The 19,545-nt window shown below is 32.8% G+C and overlaps 1 protein-coding gene across 10 annotated transcripts in view; it reads right to left on the bottom strand.

The window, feature by feature from the left end:
• The window catches only part of LOC134725486 (YLP motif-containing protein 1-like), a 30,673-nt gene extending 14,275 nt beyond the window's left edge, over window positions 1-16,398 (bottom strand). For 2 of the 10 annotated variants that reach the window (XM_063589338.1, XM_063589335.1), the window contains exons 1-5: window positions 16,146-16,346; window positions 11,633-11,781; window positions 7,732-9,385; window positions 6,318-6,463; window positions 5,551-5,769 (exon numbers count right to left, since the gene is read on the bottom strand). In XM_063589338.1, the coding sequence (XP_063445408.1) occupies window positions 5,551-5,769; window positions 6,318-6,463; window positions 7,732-9,385; window positions 11,633-11,781; window positions 16,146-16,244 (2,267 nt within the window). In that variant the 5' untranslated portion in view covers window positions 16,245-16,346. Of the gene's footprint in view, window positions 1-4,053; window positions 4,126-5,550; window positions 5,770-6,317; window positions 6,464-7,731; window positions 9,386-11,632; window positions 11,782-15,483; window positions 15,640-16,145 lie in introns of those variants that run through there. The other 8 variants (XM_063589343.1, XM_063589337.1, XM_063589341.1 and 5 more) reach the window with 8 other exon arrangements.
• Window positions 16,399-19,545: the final 3,147 nt, after the last annotated feature.

The following is a 19,545-nucleotide window of genomic DNA, read 5'->3' on the forward strand; positions in this document are numbered from 1 at the left end:
ACAGAAGTCAAACATGATGATTCAGGAGGAATTAGTAGATTGCCAACTCTGTTTATGGTTAATCTGACTGAAAGAAACAGTTTTAGCACCAAATCATGAAAACTGGTATTAAAGTCCATTCCACATTTTACAGCATGCCTTATATTACTTTAAACATTTTCAGATTATGAGAATAATACAACAAGAGTCTTTAGATTGCAGTAAACTATTATTCCAAAATCTGTTTGACAATACATATACTAGAACACATCTCTAAGTTGACTGTTTGTCTATTTCTCATGTATGCATTAAGTTAAATTATGTCCCCTTACATAATCAATTTGCCTTTACTGTGCTTTTCACTGTCAGAAAATCTTAACAACTAATGGTATTTGCATGGAAAATGAATAAACCATTTAATCTTGCTGATATAACATCATAAATACATTCTTTGTCAAAAATAAGGTCTATTCAATGTAAAGAAACCCCTATTTCTATCTCTATTTCAGACCAGTATGAGAGCTTAATGAATAAGTAAGGACCCCTTAACCACTTACTAGTTCCCCAAAAGCTCCAACTGGTGTCATGTTACATCAGAACTACAAATTAAACCTCAAGAAAACTAGTATAGCTGTATTTGTGTTGAAAAAAATAAGAAATTATGCAATTTATTTATTTCGGTGAAAATAATAGGTTGTACATGCAAATGAAGAATGTCGCGTCTCAAATTTCAGTGGTTGCACATGTGTCAGACACTGCGAAAAGTCAAAGCGAGCATTTATAATTAAAAATGTAGTGCAAGTTACATAAAAATAATGAATTTCTACTATCTAGGTAAATTTTTACATTATTACCTACAGATCAGGCAAAATTTGCTGAATCAGCAATTTTTACTCTCAGGGGTGGAATTTAAGGCTTGTTTTTATCATAGTTGCCATTAATCAACTTTGTATTGATAAACTTACAAATTGCATAGGTAAAAAAAGTTCCTTTATTGATTTAGTGTAAAAATATATATCCCCCTTAAGGTGGCACGGTAGTATTTCCTGGCCATAAGGGATAATGATAGCCTTTTTAGAATTTTCACCACTTTCTAACACTGCAAAAAATTCTACATTCACAGTTAACTAAAGTACTTTCATTTTACCATTCAGAAATGAATTTGGATATGTACCATGACCGTTTACTTTTTTTGCTATTTTTAAAATCCTAAGGCCTCTAGTACTTTTAGGTCTTTTATGGTGCAGTGAATGCAAAATTAAAAAAAATTCTCAAAAATTCATTTTCATCTGTATATAAAATTATTTCATATTTTTCTACACCTGATTCATCACTCAGTTTGGGAAAGTATGTTCAGTTGATACTGTATTTTTTGTCCAATCACACTGTTTAGATACATTTACCTAAGTAGGGTACACAAAAGAGCAACCTAAATTCTGGAAAGCAAATACTACCGTGCCACCTTAACCAAGACATAACAAACTTGAAACCAGTCATGACACCTATGATGCATAGACTTCTTATTTTGGAACATATTACAATAAAGAATACTAGTCTGCACTCATTTCTTACCAACAAAAAATGAAACATTACATCCCTGCCCCATCTGGCAGATTTTCACTTTTTTTTCATCTTACCATTTTTACTTAAGGAGTGAACAAAACCCAAATATATGATGTTTCAAATCAACACAGAAGTCAAACATGATGATTCAGGAGGAATTAGTAGATTGCCAACTCTGTTTATGGTTAATCTGACTGAAAGAAACAGTTTTAGCACCAAATCATGAAAACTGGTATTAAAGTCCATTCCACATTTTACAGCATGCCTTATATTACTTTAAACATTTTCAGATTATGAGAATAATACAACAAGAGTCTTTAGATTGCAGTAAACTATTATTCCAAAATCTGTTTGACAATACATATACTAGAACACATCTCTAAGTTGACTGTTTGTCTATTTCTCATGTATGCATTAAGTTAAATTATGTCCCCTTACATAATCAATTTGCCTTTACTGTGCTTTTCACTGTCAGAAAATCTTAACAACTAATGGTATTTGCATGGAAAATGAATAAACCATTTAATCTTGCTGATATAACATCATAAATACATTCTTTGTCAAAAATAAGGTCTATTCAATGTAAAGAAACCCCTATTTCTATCTCTATTTCAGACCAGTATGAGAGCTTAATGAATAAGTAAGGACCCCTTAACCACTTACTAGTTCCCCAAAAGCTCCAACTGGTGTCATGTTACATCAGAACTACAAATTAAACCTCAAGAAAACTAGTATAGCTGTATTTGTGTTGAAAAAAATAAGAAATTATGCAATTTATTTATTTCGGTGAAAATAATAGGTTGTACATGCAAATGAAGAATGTCGCGTCTCAAATTTCAGTGGTTGCACATGTGTCAGACACTGCGAAAAGTCAAAGCGAGCATTTATAATTAAAAATGTAGTGCAAGTTACATAAAAATAATGAATTTCTACTATCTAGGTAAATTTTTACATTATTACCTACAGATCAGGCAAAATTTGCTGAATCAGCAATTTTTACTCTCAGGGGTGGAATTTAAGGCTTGTTTTTATCATAGTTGCCATTAATCAACTTTGTATTGATAAACTTACAAATTGCATAGGTAAAAAAAGTTCCTTTATTGATTTAGTGTAAAAATATATATCCCCCTTAAGGTGGCACGGTAGTATTTCCTGGCCATAAGGGATAATGATAGCCTTTTTAGAATTTTCACCACTTTCTAACACTGCAAAAAATTCTACATTCACAGTTAACTAAAGTACTTTCATTTTACCATTCAGAAATGAATTTGGATATGTACCATGACCGTTTACTTTTTTTGCTATTTTTAAAATCCTAAGGCCTCTAGTACTTTTAGGTCTTTTATGGTGCAGTGAATGCAAAATTAAAAAAAATTCTCAAAAATTCATTTTCATCTGTATATAAAATTATTTCATATTTTTCTACACCTGATTCATCACTCAGTTTGGGAAAGTATGTTCAGTTGATACTGTATTTTTTGTCCAATCACACTGTTTAGATACATTTACCTAAGTAGGGTACACAAAAGAGCAACCTAAATTCTAGAAAGCAAATACTACCGTGCCACCTATAAGTAAACACTGGGGACATACACTGATTTGCAGCTATTCAACATCCGCTAAAATATAAACTTAATTTTTTTTCGATGAATTGTGAAACATACATTTTCAAATATGTTTATGAGTTATGAAGACCGCCGAAATCCACCCCTAGGCTTTATCTTTAAATTTAAAAGTTGCGACTGATACATATCAATAATTTCATATCAAGTGTAACCATGTAAATGACAGTTTCAGTTAAAAGGGGGGTACAGATCGCCTAAAAATACTGCAGTAGGTAATATTTTTTTTTTTAAATAAAGTTAAAATATCTTACTGTTCGTTCAAATAACGGTTCCCTTCCAGCAAGACATTGTAAATAGGCTACGTTTGTTATATGAGTGAATGAAACCACAAATATTGTAATTATGTGAAGGAAATTTCTACTATTACAACACTTCAACATGCACTTCAAGTAGGGTGATGTTTCATAAAGAAAATCAATTGATGCGATATAAGGCGTAGGAAGAGTACTGGTCTACCATCGGTTCAATTCATATTTTCGCCATATTTTTTCTTTATGTAGTTTACGCAAGCTTGAATGGAAAACGTTTTTATTAACCATAACAATCATTTCAACCGACTTTCAACGTATTTAACATTGCCACAATGTGTACATGTGAATTATCTAAAATAAGTTTCTTATTGACTCTTACCATATAACTAAAGAATAAAAACACACATGCTACTTAAATATATCTTTTACATCTTTTGACATTTTATATTTGACATTCCACACAAATTACGCATAAAATGGCTAAATCTAAACAGATGTTTACTGTAAAGGGTTATTTCCCTTTTTTATAAAGAGCTGATTACTATTACAAAGATCCATGCTTTTTGTTTCTACTCTGTGCCTATTGATCGCATCATGCTGCGTTTATTTTTATTTTTTTGTATGCATGGTCTCACCGAATAGTCCTCATCGGTACAATGTAGTTAAATTGGGGAGTACTTGATTCAGAATGTCTACGTGTACGCCGGCTGTAATAAGATTTCTCAACAGATGTAGAATAATCGTCATGAATACTATTGCTGTTTACATGTTTGAAAACAATTAGTTAACATGATTAATAAAAATATAAACACACACGTTCTAAAATTAGTAGAACTTGAAACCACTCCAAAACTGCAGGCAACTTGTCAATGTTATAAACAGAAACAGTATACGGCTGCAAAATGTAAGTCAGATTCCACATTAATGAGTAAGACACAAATGTGATTTGCTAACAAATGTAAGCGTGAAGATAAATGATAATGGCATTAAATTATTTAGAAATGGAAACAACATAAATATGCAGGTAATAAAAACATGGACTAAAACAAACTGAAGAAATTGCTTCATTTTATTATGTGGAAGGTCATTAATATTAACATTTCAATCTTTTATCATAATTATAATTGATAGTTATACCACAGACTTGCCGTTCGAGGTTGCCAGTTTGGAAAAGATTGTCGTCATGTTTGTTACAAATTTTATAAATAAGAAGTTTCTGAAGAGATGATTTCATGTTTTCTCTCCATAAAAGCATTCGGACAACTAATGTTTGGCAGTATGGGCGATGTGATAAGCATCTAATTGTGGAAGAAACTCCCATATATAAACTTATTAATTTCGGGTTTTTTTTCAAATGGAATTCATACAAATACCAAAACCCAATTCACAAAATTTGCGTTGTGGCAAATTGCGACGAATCAAACATTTGATTAATTCTTTAACATGACAATCGGGTACACCTTCTGTTACTGTGAGAATAAGTGACAAATTAATATCAGAATTGGAATTTTGAAGTTATTTTGCAAAATAGAGGAAATTGTGCTGATGAATGAGTGTTTAGACTGGATAAAAATCAATCAAAATGACTATCGTTGCTTGGAATAAGCAACATTTTTTTAAGATTAAAACTGTATCAAATCTATTGAAACTTTATAGGAATGTGAGTTTCCATGATGTATATAACCAGTTTGAAAGTTTCAAAATAGCTACCATCATCTTGGAATCTGCTATTTTTGGTATAAAGTTCGTTATTCAGTAAACTAGTAGTGACAATAAAGTAAAAGGCAATATCAATCATATTAAAGTAAACATGGTAAAAGACGTTTACTTTGACCATGTTTTGTACAAACTGATAATCAATTGTTTTTGTTACTTAATTCTTAGTGTCTGAATACTTTTGTTCATCTTTTTCGATTCGTTAATTTTTGTTCGTCAACTTATGGTTTCTAGTTATCTTTTTTTTCGTTTTATTACTGTTTTCATTGGGTTTTTTTAAATATATCAACGGACTCCGAAAACAGTGTGGTTCAGTAGTTTAAACCTTATTTAATTTAAAGTAAAATAAAAAGAAAAAAGTAAGGAAAATAGCACTTCGTAAGGAATTGTTAGACAATGTTCTGTACTTTACTTACCCAGAAACCGCAGTTACTGAACCTTGACTCTGTGTCCTTAGTTGCTGTTCCGCATTATCCTTAGAGTACATATTTATAGGATTATTATATTGCACATGTTTATATGGGCCTTGCTGTGGTGGATTCTTTACTGGTTTTGGTTTACTGTAAGCCACTTCAGCTTCATCATCTACAGTTGGACCTTTGTAGCCCTTTGGCATTACCTTCGGTGGTGGACGACTGTAATAGAAACAAATACAACATAGCATATAACGTCCATGTTTTGTTTTTGGCTTCTATTTTCTAATTATTGCGTATTTCTTATTTATAAACATACTGTAAATGCCGCGACTATTGATGTACGTTGCAATTCACGATACTACTATACCATAACTATATCATAGACTTTGGAGATGTTCGGTGGTCACGTAGACCATTATGTTTTTACTATTTTAGCTTCTCTCCCGTTTTTGATTGAATATGAACATACTATTCAGATTCATAAGCAAAGAAAGCAAAAATTCAAGTAAAACTTAATGAATTGAACTTTCAACAAGTGTTTGTATATCTCACATTTTTTAAAACTCCCCTCTTAAAGTATTATATGGGTTTATGGACTGTTTTGAATTTGGTTGCTGAACAGAGTTATCAAGATACACAGAGGAGAAACTGTTTTGTATTCGAAGAGGGATAATAATACCACTCAATCAAAAAAAAATTTAAAGACAAAAAAGATCAGGATATTTAATACCGTATCCATGTCAAAATTGTTGAATGATATTACTTACTTTCGTTTCTTAAATTCTTTCAGATCAATACCACCTGTAAAATAGGCAAAAGGTTTGGGCTGACCACTGCCTTGTTGTTTCATCATGGTGTTAAGAACTGCATCTGGAATACTTTGTTGATCTCCAGCTGGTTCCTCAGAAGGTGGCTTTTAAAACAGACATTTTCGAGTTAGATTGAAATTGATGTGAAACAAAACAAGGTTTAGTTATACTGCATAAACCCCAGAAAAAAACGAAGCAATTTTAGAATTAATTTTCAAATTTTTCAGCATTTCAATATTTGTGTATCCGATTTATAGAAGTAAGGTAAGCTTAATCACTTCCTTACAGTGTAAAATCTTTTTTTTTAAATCTCTTTCAGGAAAAAAGCCTGTCTTATTTTTATAGAATTATCAGGCATCTATCAAAACTCATCAAGTAGTTACTAGTAAAAAAAATTCAGTAGTTGTTAAACATTAGTGGTTACAAATCGTCCACCACATTAAAATTACGAGAAGGTACTGTAAATTATTTAGAATAAAAATAGTTGTGCTAACGCTTCATTGTCACTTTTAGATGAAGAACAGCAATATAATCGTTGTTCCTTTGTTTTTGTGTGTTTTCGTGAATGGACTGATTTTGTGTCGTGGGATACATTATCACATATTCTTCCTTTTCAATCAATGAAAGGTATGCAATTTTCAATTGTGAATGATAATGATTTGCAATGTACGAATTCCCTTGTGCATTTTAGCCTGATGGTAATTTACTGTTCATATGAATTCGATCAACACGTTTATTGGGGAAAGGGGAAATTATTGAATGCATCAATTACTACTGACAATATCTTGTGATACAAAATACATCATGTACATCTTTTTCTGCTTAAGAAAACAAGATTAGCTTGGACGAAGAGAACAGTAAATACAATATGAAAAACAGGTGTTTTCCCTATGATAATTACATGACTGTTTCTTCGTCTAAAGCATTAAAACTATCTCTAGTTATCTACATTCCACTGTTTCTCGTCATTCACGCAAAGTGATTGCCATGTTCTGTAATTAATTATATGTACTAGCTGCCAATTCTTATAGATTTGTATGTATGCATGTCTTATGAGTTCTCTTTCAGAAAGTACTTCAGTAAAATAAAAAAACGCACACTTTGCTATGCCTATACTGCACTTACATATATATATATATCAATAGCATTACACATCCGTCATCTTGCTATTCTTGTGTTCTGATTATTACGGCATCTCGCAGTGTCAGTAGTGTCATATAATGTAATATAATGTATTATCTATAAACGTAATGGTAAAGGTATGCATGCATAATGAAAATACAAGACATTCTTAACACACAGAAATTAGTCGAAGACTGATATAGAACAAAGACAATGTTACATGTATTAAAAATTATTCCTTTAATCTTACCTGTATTTTTCTTTTTGGTAGAGACCATGCTCCGGGTAATGGGAGTACTGGGAGAGGTGGTGGTGGTGGCGGTGGTGGTGCAAAGTCTGAGGGAGGTGGCAATGGTGGTGGTGGCGGCGGTGGTGGTGGTGCAGGTGCCGCCGATACCTGAGGCGACGAAGGTGTTTGAGAGTAGTCCTCCCTCATGGGACTCATTGGACTGTACATCGTATTCATTTGATTCATCTGATTATCAGAGACACTATCCTGGTATGTCGGACTAGGACGAAGATCTGATGATGTGCTTAATGGCGATCCGAAACCACGTGGTGGTTCCGATATGTCTGAAGCAACCCCACTATCAGTTTCTTGTTTCGGTTCATTTGATTGTTTAATAAACTCGTTATAATAATTAGGGAATTTTTCAAACGGTGATAATATATCCTCAATACTACTTATTCCAGTTGGAACACTACTCTTTTTAGGATTCAAAATTTTGTTTTGATTTCTGTAATTCTGATTCACTTCATTATCTTTCGTTAAATAACCTTCCGATGGAGTACCGGCGGAACAGATTTTAGCTTCGTAAACAGGAGTTTTCGGAAATGAGCCTCCAGAAGTCTGTCTTTGATAATTCGGTCGCGACTCCTCCCGAACTGGAGGGGATGGTGGTGTTTGTTGTTGTTGTTGAAGTCCACCAGGGAAAGCGTTAATCCTACTTACTTGTACAGGCTGTCGTCCATTGTTTATCTGTGGATGTTGTTCGTAAGATGGCTGACGTTGATATCCTGTAGATGTTTGCCTCTGAAGAGATGTATCATTAGACTGATAACTTCTTTGTTGATTATCGTCAGGTCGTTGATGTTCGTACCCATTGTAAGATCTAATGCCTGCGTCTTGACGTTGGTATGGCGACTGTGATTCATTGTAATTAGAATTTACATAATATCCATTATTACCTGGCTGAGAGTCATACGATGGAACGTTCTGATTTTGATACATATTTGATGATGTTTGTCTTGAGTAAGATGGACCACTTGTATTACTTCCTCTTCTTTGCTGTGTTTCTCCATAAGTTGGTGGTGCTATGCCATATCCAGGGGGACCAGAACTGAAGTTAGGACCTGGTGATCGGTTTTGATCAGAACTGAAGTTTGGAACTGGTGATCGGTTTTGATCAGAACTGAAGTTTGGACCTGGTGATCGGTTTTGATAAGGATCTTGTTGATATGGATCGTATATAGCCTGTTGCTGTGGTTCAGGCCTGTAAGGCGATGTATTATACCCTGGACCGTAATTTTCATTTTCGTTTCTCATTTGACTGTATGGTTGTTGTTGTTGTTGAAAGCCAGCATTTGGACGATACGGTGTCGGTTTTGGCATAGTTTGTGTACTGTACTCTTCACGACGTGGTTGTTGATGTTCATATTGGTCCTGGTAGTTTCTGTATCCGCCGCCTGCGTGTCTTGGTAAAGATGCAAACTGCCTAGGACTATCACGTTCGTCGGGGTACATTCTTTGTTGATAAGGGTACCCTTGTTGGTACATAGGATAGTTATCTGAGACTGGTGACAAACTTCTGAATGAACTTGGACTTTCTGATTGTGTGCCGTACTGATTATACTGGGACATAGGTGTTGGACTTACTGGAGCACTAGCTGCAACTCTTGGACATCTAAAATGAATATCCATACGAATTAAATGGGATGGCAAGATATTTCTAGTACCGGTATCTAAATTTAAATAATATATCTTCTTTCTTTATCTATCATATAGAGACACTTTGAAATTACTTAACTTCAGAAAACATTTTGTTCCATGTCAATAATTACATGAACTAAGTAATGTATTAAAAAATAAAGTACTGAGCAAAATGGCATGCATCGAACGATATAACATAAGGGGACACATAGTACCTCAAAACAAGTGAGGGGATATTGGCGTTTGTTTAAAAAGTAAAAAACAGACATAAATGTGATAAAAACATAAAACACATCAAAATTATTTCAAGACAAGTTATTCATGGAATCGTACAGATTTAGAGTTCTATTCTGTGTAGATCAAAGTGTACCGGAATATTAAGACACTCCCGACAGAACGACTTTTGAAGGTCAAATTTCAACTAAAAACATATTTAAACCATGTAAGGGGTATATGGAGAAGTATATTACCACGGGTTTAAAAAAAAACTATGTAAACCATGTAAGGGGTATATGGAGAAGTATATTACCCCTGTTTTTTTTTTATAGCTATGATTGAGAACGAAACGTCATAAATCTTTTAATTTATTGGTGTTTAACGCCACTTTTAACACTACTGTGCAATTTCGTGGCGGTCAGTTTTTATTGGCGAAGAAAGCCGGAGAGAACCCTCGACCTTCTGTAGGAAATCTGACACTCCTAGTCAATTAAGATTGCAGTCGAGTGCATCTCCGTTCGGTCAACGATGCCCCTGTTTGTATACGATGTAGCCTCAAACTGGGATAGTAAATACATGTTGGTCAGCTGCATGTTTCATTTAAGTTTTATATGCATGTGCACAAGGCCTTTCAACGTTTTTCAAAGTTCAAGCCTAGCGTAACTTCGGCATTTGTAAAATATGAGACCATAATACTTTTCCTGGTTTGTTTTTATCCTTTCAGATAAGGGCAAATGGAGGATAACAAGTTAAACTGCGAGCTACTGCTCACTGATGATACCCCCGCCGCAAGTGGATAATATAAATAGTTTAAAAATATGCAAGTGTTCGGTAAACAGGAAGTTGTCGAGTGATGAATCTGAATACGCATCACACGGTATAGCTGACTTATATAAATCCTGAAACCAAATTTCAGAAATCCTTGTATTGTAGTTCCTTAGAAAAATGCGACGAAAATTTTCAACTTGGCTATCATGTGTTAAATCATACAAGTGTTCGGTAAACAGGAACTTGTCAAGTGATCAATCTGAAAACGCATCACACGGTATAGCTGACTAAGATAAACCCTGAAACCAAATTTCCGAAATCCTTGTATTGTAGTTCCTGAGAAAAATGCGACGAAAAATATTCATGAGACGTACGGACTGACTGACGGACTGACGGAAGGACAGACAGAGGTAAAACAGTATACCCCCCTTTTTTAAAGCGGGGGTATTATTAAACTTGAACATTTTTGTTTGCACTCATACGATAACAAAACATCAGTAAGCAACACAACGAACAATAAAAAGAAAATACAATAAAACCAGCGGAAAGAGAAAAACAAACATACTGTGTATAAGAAATAGAGTATGCAATCTGATAGATTTGTCTGTTAGGGCCATCAACAAAACCTGCTTAACATCATATTTTATCTAAACTTAAACCAATATGCCGTTAAATGAAATGTAATATGATGTATTTATCATGCTTTCTAATAACGGTCAGATCGCTGAACGATACCATAGCTCCTAAATTATTAAAAAACTACAATTCTACGTATTTATTGACAATTATATTTTGGTGTAAATTATATACACCCATTCGGGCTAACACTCCAAGGTGTATCTTATACAAACAAGCATGCTGACTTCCTACCAATAGGAAAGTACTTCTTGACAAACCAATTAACATTTCCAACCCTAAGTCTCAATCTACGGATTTCCGTATACGTTAAAATTAGATTTCGGGAGTAAAACACACTTTTACCTAAAAAAAAGTTTTATATTAAAAATTATCTACTATTTTTTTGTATAGTAAATATGATCAAAATATGCATGTTCAATAACCTTTAAACAGTTCTATACATCTGTGTATGTATATATAACGGGTAAATTGATTGACATATCAAACCACTCGAAGATACATGGTATTATTTATATAATTTTGCATCTTGCTCTATCCTAATTAGACTTGTGGACCTGTTTTTGGTCCATATACATAAGACATCAAGAAAGCAACTAACCTTTTGATGGTTAACTGTAAAAGATCTCCAGAATATCTGATTAAATCCTGTCCTTCGTTGTGTGAAACGTTTGTTACGTTGTTATTACCGATCTTCAAAACAATATCTCCAGGAACGAGAACATTACCTGCTACACTTCCAGGTGTAACCTATAACAAGAAAAGCCAATTTAACAGTGTGAAACTCCTGGTGTTATCTATAACAAGAATACCCAATTCAAAAGTGTGAAACAAACTTTTTGTATCACATTCTGATGTACCTCTCCTTTTGATAATCTTTAAAATCGTAAATCTTTATCAGTCGAGCTGAATAATAGGGTAACGGGTGATTTCAATATTAATTTCACAATTTTAGTAAATAAATTTGTTTTGTTTTCGAAACTTAGGTTGTTATAATCTTGATCGTTTTACAAGCACAATTGATTTTTACTAGATTTTGATGAAGGGTTCAGATACCCCACGATTACAGGTAAATACCTGTTTTACATCATTTAAGTTTATGAATGAAATAGTTAAACAATTACGCCATTATTACACTGAGATTTATTGTTCACTTAGGGAGAAAACCTCTGTCAATTGATACCTATACTTGTTTCACCGTTTAATCATTGTGGGTCACTCAGTATGATATTGGTCTATATACAAAGACAACATCTAACTCATACAGAAATACGTAAACATTTTATCAAGAGGAACAAGATTGATTTATAAAGTACAATCCATCATAAATATGCAAAGTCAGAATAGTATATATGACTCAAAAAGTAGATGTGATATATACCCGACCTCGTTTGTACCGTAGCACATATTATTGTCACCTACGCAAGAAATAAGTGGCGTTAAATCAATACAGTAGTACAAATGATGCATTGTTGTCGTCTTTGAAATTGACGGCTCTTATTCTACCAGTACAGAAAGGTTATAGTACGGATCTCGTTCTACTAGTAAAAGAAGTATTCTACCAGTAAAGAAAGATCCTTCCATTGGTAAACAAAGATATCACAGAACGGCTCGCATTCTACTAGTATTAGTAAAGACAATACGGTTCTAATGGCAAAGTAAGGTATTTGTAGGACTCTCAATCAACTAGTAAACAAATGTCACAATACGGCTCTTATTCTTGTGTAAGAAAAGATCACCATACGGCTTTCGTTCTACCAGTAAAAAATAAACAATGTATGTCTCCCATTCTACTTGTACAGAAAATTCACCGTACGGCCTTCATTTCTACTAGTAAATAAAACTCATCATGTGTACGGCTATTACACAACTAGTAGAGAAAGTTCACCGTATGAATCTCTTGTTTCTTGTTGTTTCTTGTAAAGAAAGCTCGCCATATAACTCTTATTCTACCAGTGAAGAAAGATCCCTTTACCACTCTCAATTTTCTTGTTTAGAGAGGTCAACTATGACACTATTTCGACTATTAAAGACAGAAAAGTTAATTCTGCAATTTAATAAAGATTGTCATACAGCAGTCACTCTGCCAGGAAACGGTCACAGTGCGGCTCTCTTTCTTTTGGTAAAACAAACAACAATACATTTCTCCTTCTACTAGTACGGCTCTCTTTCTACTTGTAAAGAATATTCACATGACGGCTTTCTTTCTACTAGTAAAGAAAAGTCACATTGCGGTACTTATTCTACTAGTAAAGAAATGTCACCTTACGGCTCTCACTCACTAGTAAAGGAAAATCAACGTACGACACTCATTCTACTAGTTTAAAGAGGTCATTGTACGGTTGTCACTCTACTTGTTCAGAAAAGTCACCGTACGGCTATAATTCTACTTGTTAAAAAAAGTCAACTAACGGCTCTGACTCTTCAAGTTTAGTAAAGAAAAGTCACCTTACGGCTCTCTTTCTTCTAGTAAAGAATAGTAACATAACAGTACTTATTTTACTAGCAAAGAAGTGTCACCTTACGGCTCTCACTCTACTAGTAAAGAAAAATCAACGTACACCACTCATTATACTAGTTTAGAAAGGCCATCTAACGGCTGTCACTCTACTTGTTCAGAAAGGCGACCGTACGGTTCTCATTCTACTTGTTAAAAAAAGTCACCGTAGGGCCCTTACTCTTCTAGTAAAGAAAAAGTCACATTACGGCTCTCTTTCCGGTCTCTTTCTACTAGTAAAGAATAGTCATATTACGGCACTTGTTCTGCTAGTAGAGAATTGTCACAAGTTACGGCTCTCATTCTACTATTAAAGACAATAAACGCTAAGAAAGGTCACTGTAAGGCTCTCGTTCTACTAGTTAAGAGAGGTCATAGTACGGCTCTAATTCTACTTATTAAGAAATGGTACCGGACGGCTCTCATATCTATTAGTTAAGAAAGTTCACACGGTACGGCTCTCATGCTATTTTTTAAACAAGGTCACCGTACTGTGGCTCTCATTCTACTTGTAAAGAGAAGGCCGTCATTCAGCTCTCAATCTACTAGTTAAGAAATGTCATCATACGGCTGTCATTGCTAAGAAAGGTCACCGTACGGATCTCACTCAACTTGTTAAGAAATGTCACCATATGATCCCATTCTACTTGTTGAGAACGGTCACTGTGTGGCTTTCATTCTACTATATACTGTATAGCTAGTTAAGAAAGGTCACCCTACATACGTCTCTGATACTCATTCAAGGTCACGGTATGGTTCTCATTCTCCCCTTTTCTCACACTCCGAGTGTATCAATGAACAAAATATTTCACCATATAAAAAAATATTTCTTAGTTTATATGTATGCCGATTTAAAAACTTTATGAGTAAAAGGTTAAAAGTATTTGTATGTAAATGTTTGGAATTTATAAGAGGGATGTGTCCATAATAATACACTTATACAATATTTATGAAACAAAAGATGATTAACTACGAAAACGTGTAAATATCTCGTTTAATAGTCATTGAACTAACTTTTCAAGATGTTTACGCCAAGTTCTAAACAACCTTACAAAATCATGTAAATCGTTTTACATTGCCGAATCGTTTTGGCACTTGTGAGTCAATCGTCTGCAATTTGCTGTTAACCTTCAGAAGGAGAAATATTTATAGTATAAATGTACGTTACCGTGGAGTTTCTACAGATATTTATTTTGGATTGTTTATCGTAAATGTGCAGATTTTACAGACGATTATCAAACTTAAAGCACTATTTATGTATCGGTACTTCTTACACGTTCATTGTTATCATTTATCAACTTTAATTTTCTTGATTGTAATAATTAAAAAAAATACGAGATAATCTAGCTATCTAAACGATCCTAAACCGCTAGGTTTGATTTTGTATTCTATAAAAATTGAGAGATGTGGCAAGATTGCCAATGAGAAAACTATCCACCAGAGTTAAAAGGAGAGGCAGTGGACGATTTCATAGACCACCTAGGTTCTATTATATTCCGAATAGGAAACTGCTACTTCATCCCGAATGAAACCGAAGAATTTGATGAACAGGTGCACGACATGCAATACATAAGTACAGTAGTCTATGTAACTGATAGGTATAGATAAGATAAAATGTAGGTATCCGATAAACTTCGTTATATCATCAGTCATTAACAAAGCAATCCAGTTTCTCTCAAAATAGACAGACTCATCAACAAAGTACTCCTTCTTTTATTTGATAAGAAAATGGTTTTTATCATTAATCTGTTTATCTTGATTGATAGTAAAATAAAGATAAACACCCTAAAAAATCTGAGCATTTGGTTCAAATGAAAAGCTTATAAAAAATTGGTAATACATGTATTTTTTGTTAAATTAGATTATTTTTTTTCTGTTTTCTACATGTATGTTAACTTTACTTTTCATCATTAATTTTCCAGTTGTTTTTTTTCAATTAAATCTTCAAAACTTACCGAAAAGTTTGATTTATTCAAATCCTATATTTTATCCTTGCACATTGCCGATCGATTTGATAAGTATGATCTCGAATCACAAAAGCACTTGTAATATTACTAAAGAAACGTAACATCTGTTTCGAATTAATGGAGAATATTAATCTCTGTACTAGAAATTAGTGTGATTTGTGTATTTTTGTTTATCGTATTTATTGAAGGTACTAAGTTAATTAAGACCAGTCAGTCACTCGTTAACTTTGTTTGCTCTGAGGTGTCTGGAGATGATAAGAGGTACATTTTTGTATGTAATATGGTATAACACACAAATAAAAGGGGGGATAAATAACCTAGGGGTGTAATATGACATCATAATACATAAAGTGATAATGTACATCAAATATAATTATTGTAAAATTGAATAATTGAATTTGTAAAAACAAAATAGTTTTCTTGTCATTACGTATTGTAGTATATGTTAAAAAGTATATAATAAGAATACATGTAGAATAACTGTTAGTCTCCGCCGGTCTCGCTTTTTAAGAACGAAAAAAAGTTAATTCAAAATGGAAGAACCAAGATGTTTAAAACAACGCTCTTATATATTTTATTTGTTACAAATTTACCATAAAAACATCATATGAAAGTTTTTTCCGAAAGTAATAAAAGTTGTGTATTCCTACCTTTTGTACTGATAAAGGCTGAGCGAATTCACGTCCCCCTTGTAAACGAAATCCCCAGGGGACCTCGCCACTGGACCTCTGTAGCCAAATAGTTTCCATATTTAAAGCCCAGCCCTTCTACTGGGCAATATTCTGAAAGAGAAGGTGGCAAGAGGAATGTACGAAAATTTTGGAAGATGTAGCTACAGAGATAATTTTAGATAAGACGTTGCTATGGTAACAGCATACATCACAAACACCCCATCGTCTGCAAAACAGATACATCTTGTCTGTTCGAAGGATTTATCTGTTTGATATGTTATTCATTTTCTTACGGAAGCAGAAATAGAATTTCTATTTCTACCAATTTTTTTTTAATTTGAAACTTTCATGAAACCGATAAGACACGTTTATATTTAAGTTATGACTCATTTCATATTTATGTAATAACTTGAATATTCACATTTCAAATCTTTTTTTTTCAGTTTTATTGGTAAGAACAAAATTAGCTGGTGATATTTACTTGAAAGTTATACATAATAACAAACTTTTTTGTCTCCATTTTAGTTACAATGCCGAATTCAAAGTTCATCGAACAAAAGACATATTTAAGTAGTTTGTCCTTATTTGAGCTGTCATACGTCAGTCTTGATTTTTTTAGTTTTCATTTCTTCCAATTTTGTTTAAAATTTGGTATAAAGCTTATCATTTCTTTATTTGGATATTTATTCTATTGTTTATAAAGTCGATTTATTTATATCCATTCGTATCAGTAAAAGTACAAAGACTGCTGAGTATAATTATTAATGTGCATTAACTTTGAAGATTTATATTAAAAAACAATGTAAATAAACAAAATATATGGCACATCCACAGGGGATAAGATTAGTTCTTCAAATAAAACGATTCAGATACTTATTTAATATGGGAATTACATATTAAATTGAAACATATAATTTGTCAATCTAGATAATGACGGTACTAGCCTCCCAAGTCGGTTATACAATTTACAAGCAGATAACCTTCTACAACCTATAACACAAAGTTATCATTGTTTCTTCCAATTAGTCGTCAAGTTATCTTGCTTATACATTGTAGGAGTAATGTATAAACTTGTATCGCGTGCATAGCACGTGCATGTTATTGTGTACTTTTATCTTTAATTTTTGATATCCTAAAACTTTGTGATACTTAAAGTGACAAAAAAGAGAGGCAAAAGATATCAAAGGGATATTTCAACTCGGAAATCGAAAATAAACTGACAACGCCAGGGCTAAAAAAGAAAAAAAAACACAAATAAAAAACAGATCAAAAACATAGCATATAAAACTATTGGAACTGGGGAACACGAACCCCAACCGAAAAACTGGGTTTGAACATCTTATTTCATACAACTATCCTGACATGTTATTTACATTGAGGAGGAAACCAAATTTCTTCTTTACACACCAATGTTCATTTATTACTTTTCTAAATCATAAATGGACATAGCCAAGTGTAGTAAAAAAATGTTTGATAAGCACTCAATTCATACTCGAATTTACTATCTTACTGTTAATTTAAAATTTGAGGCTTTAATGTGTATACCATCGTGCTAAAGTTTTGGAGAAAGACAAGCTGTATTCTAAATACCAATTGTTAAATAAGTTGACTTAAATATTTGACAGATGCTCAAGGTATTCTAGTAAATGAACGAAATGTATCAGGTATTTGTTCGAGATTTGTTCATCAACGGTAGGTTTATGAATGTATAGATGTATGCTTTACGTGGTACATGTAGATATATTTTGTTGTAAAACTAGAAGCATTTGATATTTGATAAAACACAAACCATATGATAACATCAGGATATGGGATGTCAAGAAAATTAAGAAACTGTTGCGTTTGATGGGAAATCAAGTTAAATCTATAAATTGCACATATTTAAATTTTCTTATCATGATTTCGTGTAAACTTTTACGCAGATATGGTACTGGAAAATAAAGAGTTCAGGGAAAAAATAGGAAACAGCGTACACATCCAATAAAGACAAACACAGTGATCCCATCTTCTCCTGGTGAATTTTCCTTTCCGTGATGAAAATGCCGCTTTTTTAATGAACATTAATATTCTTGTTTCAAATGTCCAAAAGTGAACATATATTTTATAAACTTTAGTAAATTAACATTTAAAACGTTTCGGCAATTCCACAGGCCTTCTTCGTTTGTTTTTTTCATTGTCCTTCTCAACTAGATGACATATAGACATTTCACTTTTACAATCATTAAATTGTCATATGATAGATATAGTTTTGTTACGTTATCATTTCCGTTTGAAAATTGATAGATAAATATACATTTGTGTAATACATGCGTTACGTGTTATAAAATTGCACACTGCTTCAGGCATCATATATATGTCTTTGAAACTGGTTCAATAATCATTGTTCTTGAAAATATATCACGTGACAGTCATTACAAATACATAAGTATTGCTTTTGTAAATTAATGTATGTCCTCAATATGCATAATATAATATTCATATATTTATATATTTGAGCAGTAAGAATAAAAAATATGCAAGGCCCTGAAAAAAAACTATAGATTATGTTAAAGCTATATATATATTTAAGATGAATGCGATGTACATTACATACTAGTCAACAAAAGAACGTTTGAATTCAAATTTACCATAAAATATAATATATAGGAAAAGACTGTTAAATTATTGAATCGAAACATTTCAGTTGCAAAGTAAATGCATATGATTAAAAAGATCTGACAACATCGGAAGTAGATAAAATACCGTGATAATAAGCACAGGGTTCAAATTCAAAATTCAAAGCTTTTTTTATAGTCGGCATGTTACATAACAAATAAACATAAGCTCTCTGAGCTTTTATAAACGACAAATGCATACATTTACATAACAATCATACACAATACAAATATTAAAACATAAAAGACATAGAACATACATTTCATGCACATTTAGACTGCACTTTTTAAATACTATATTATACACATGCATAAGCATAAGCACTAAAAGCAAACATAAAAACTAAAGCCCAGCATTCACAAATTATAAAAAGCTAAGCAAACATTCACAAAAAGCAGCACTATTATATTTGAAGTTGTAACATGAAATAAATAAAACTAAGCACATGCATTGCAATGGCATGAGTTGCCATTCCATGAGTTTATTAGACTCTTGAATTGGGTAAAAGATGTTTCAGTTCTAAAGTGGTTTGGCAACTCATTCCATAGTTTGGCAGCAGAATATCTGAAAGATTTCAAGCCATACCTTGTTGTTCGGTGTTCTTACGTCAGGTATTTCAGCTTAATTTTGGTATCTGAAAGAATATTTTGTTTTTTTAATATTTATAAGATCATTTAGGTACACTGGATTTTCACGATTGACTGTTCTAAATACCTCTGTTGCC

Source organism: Mytilus trossulus, chromosome 7, assembly GCF_036588685.1.
Source record: "Mytilus trossulus isolate FHL-02 chromosome 7, PNRI_Mtr1.1.1.hap1, whole genome shotgun sequence".
Classification (NCBI taxonomy): domain Eukaryota; kingdom Metazoa; phylum Mollusca; class Bivalvia; order Mytilida; family Mytilidae; genus Mytilus; species Mytilus trossulus.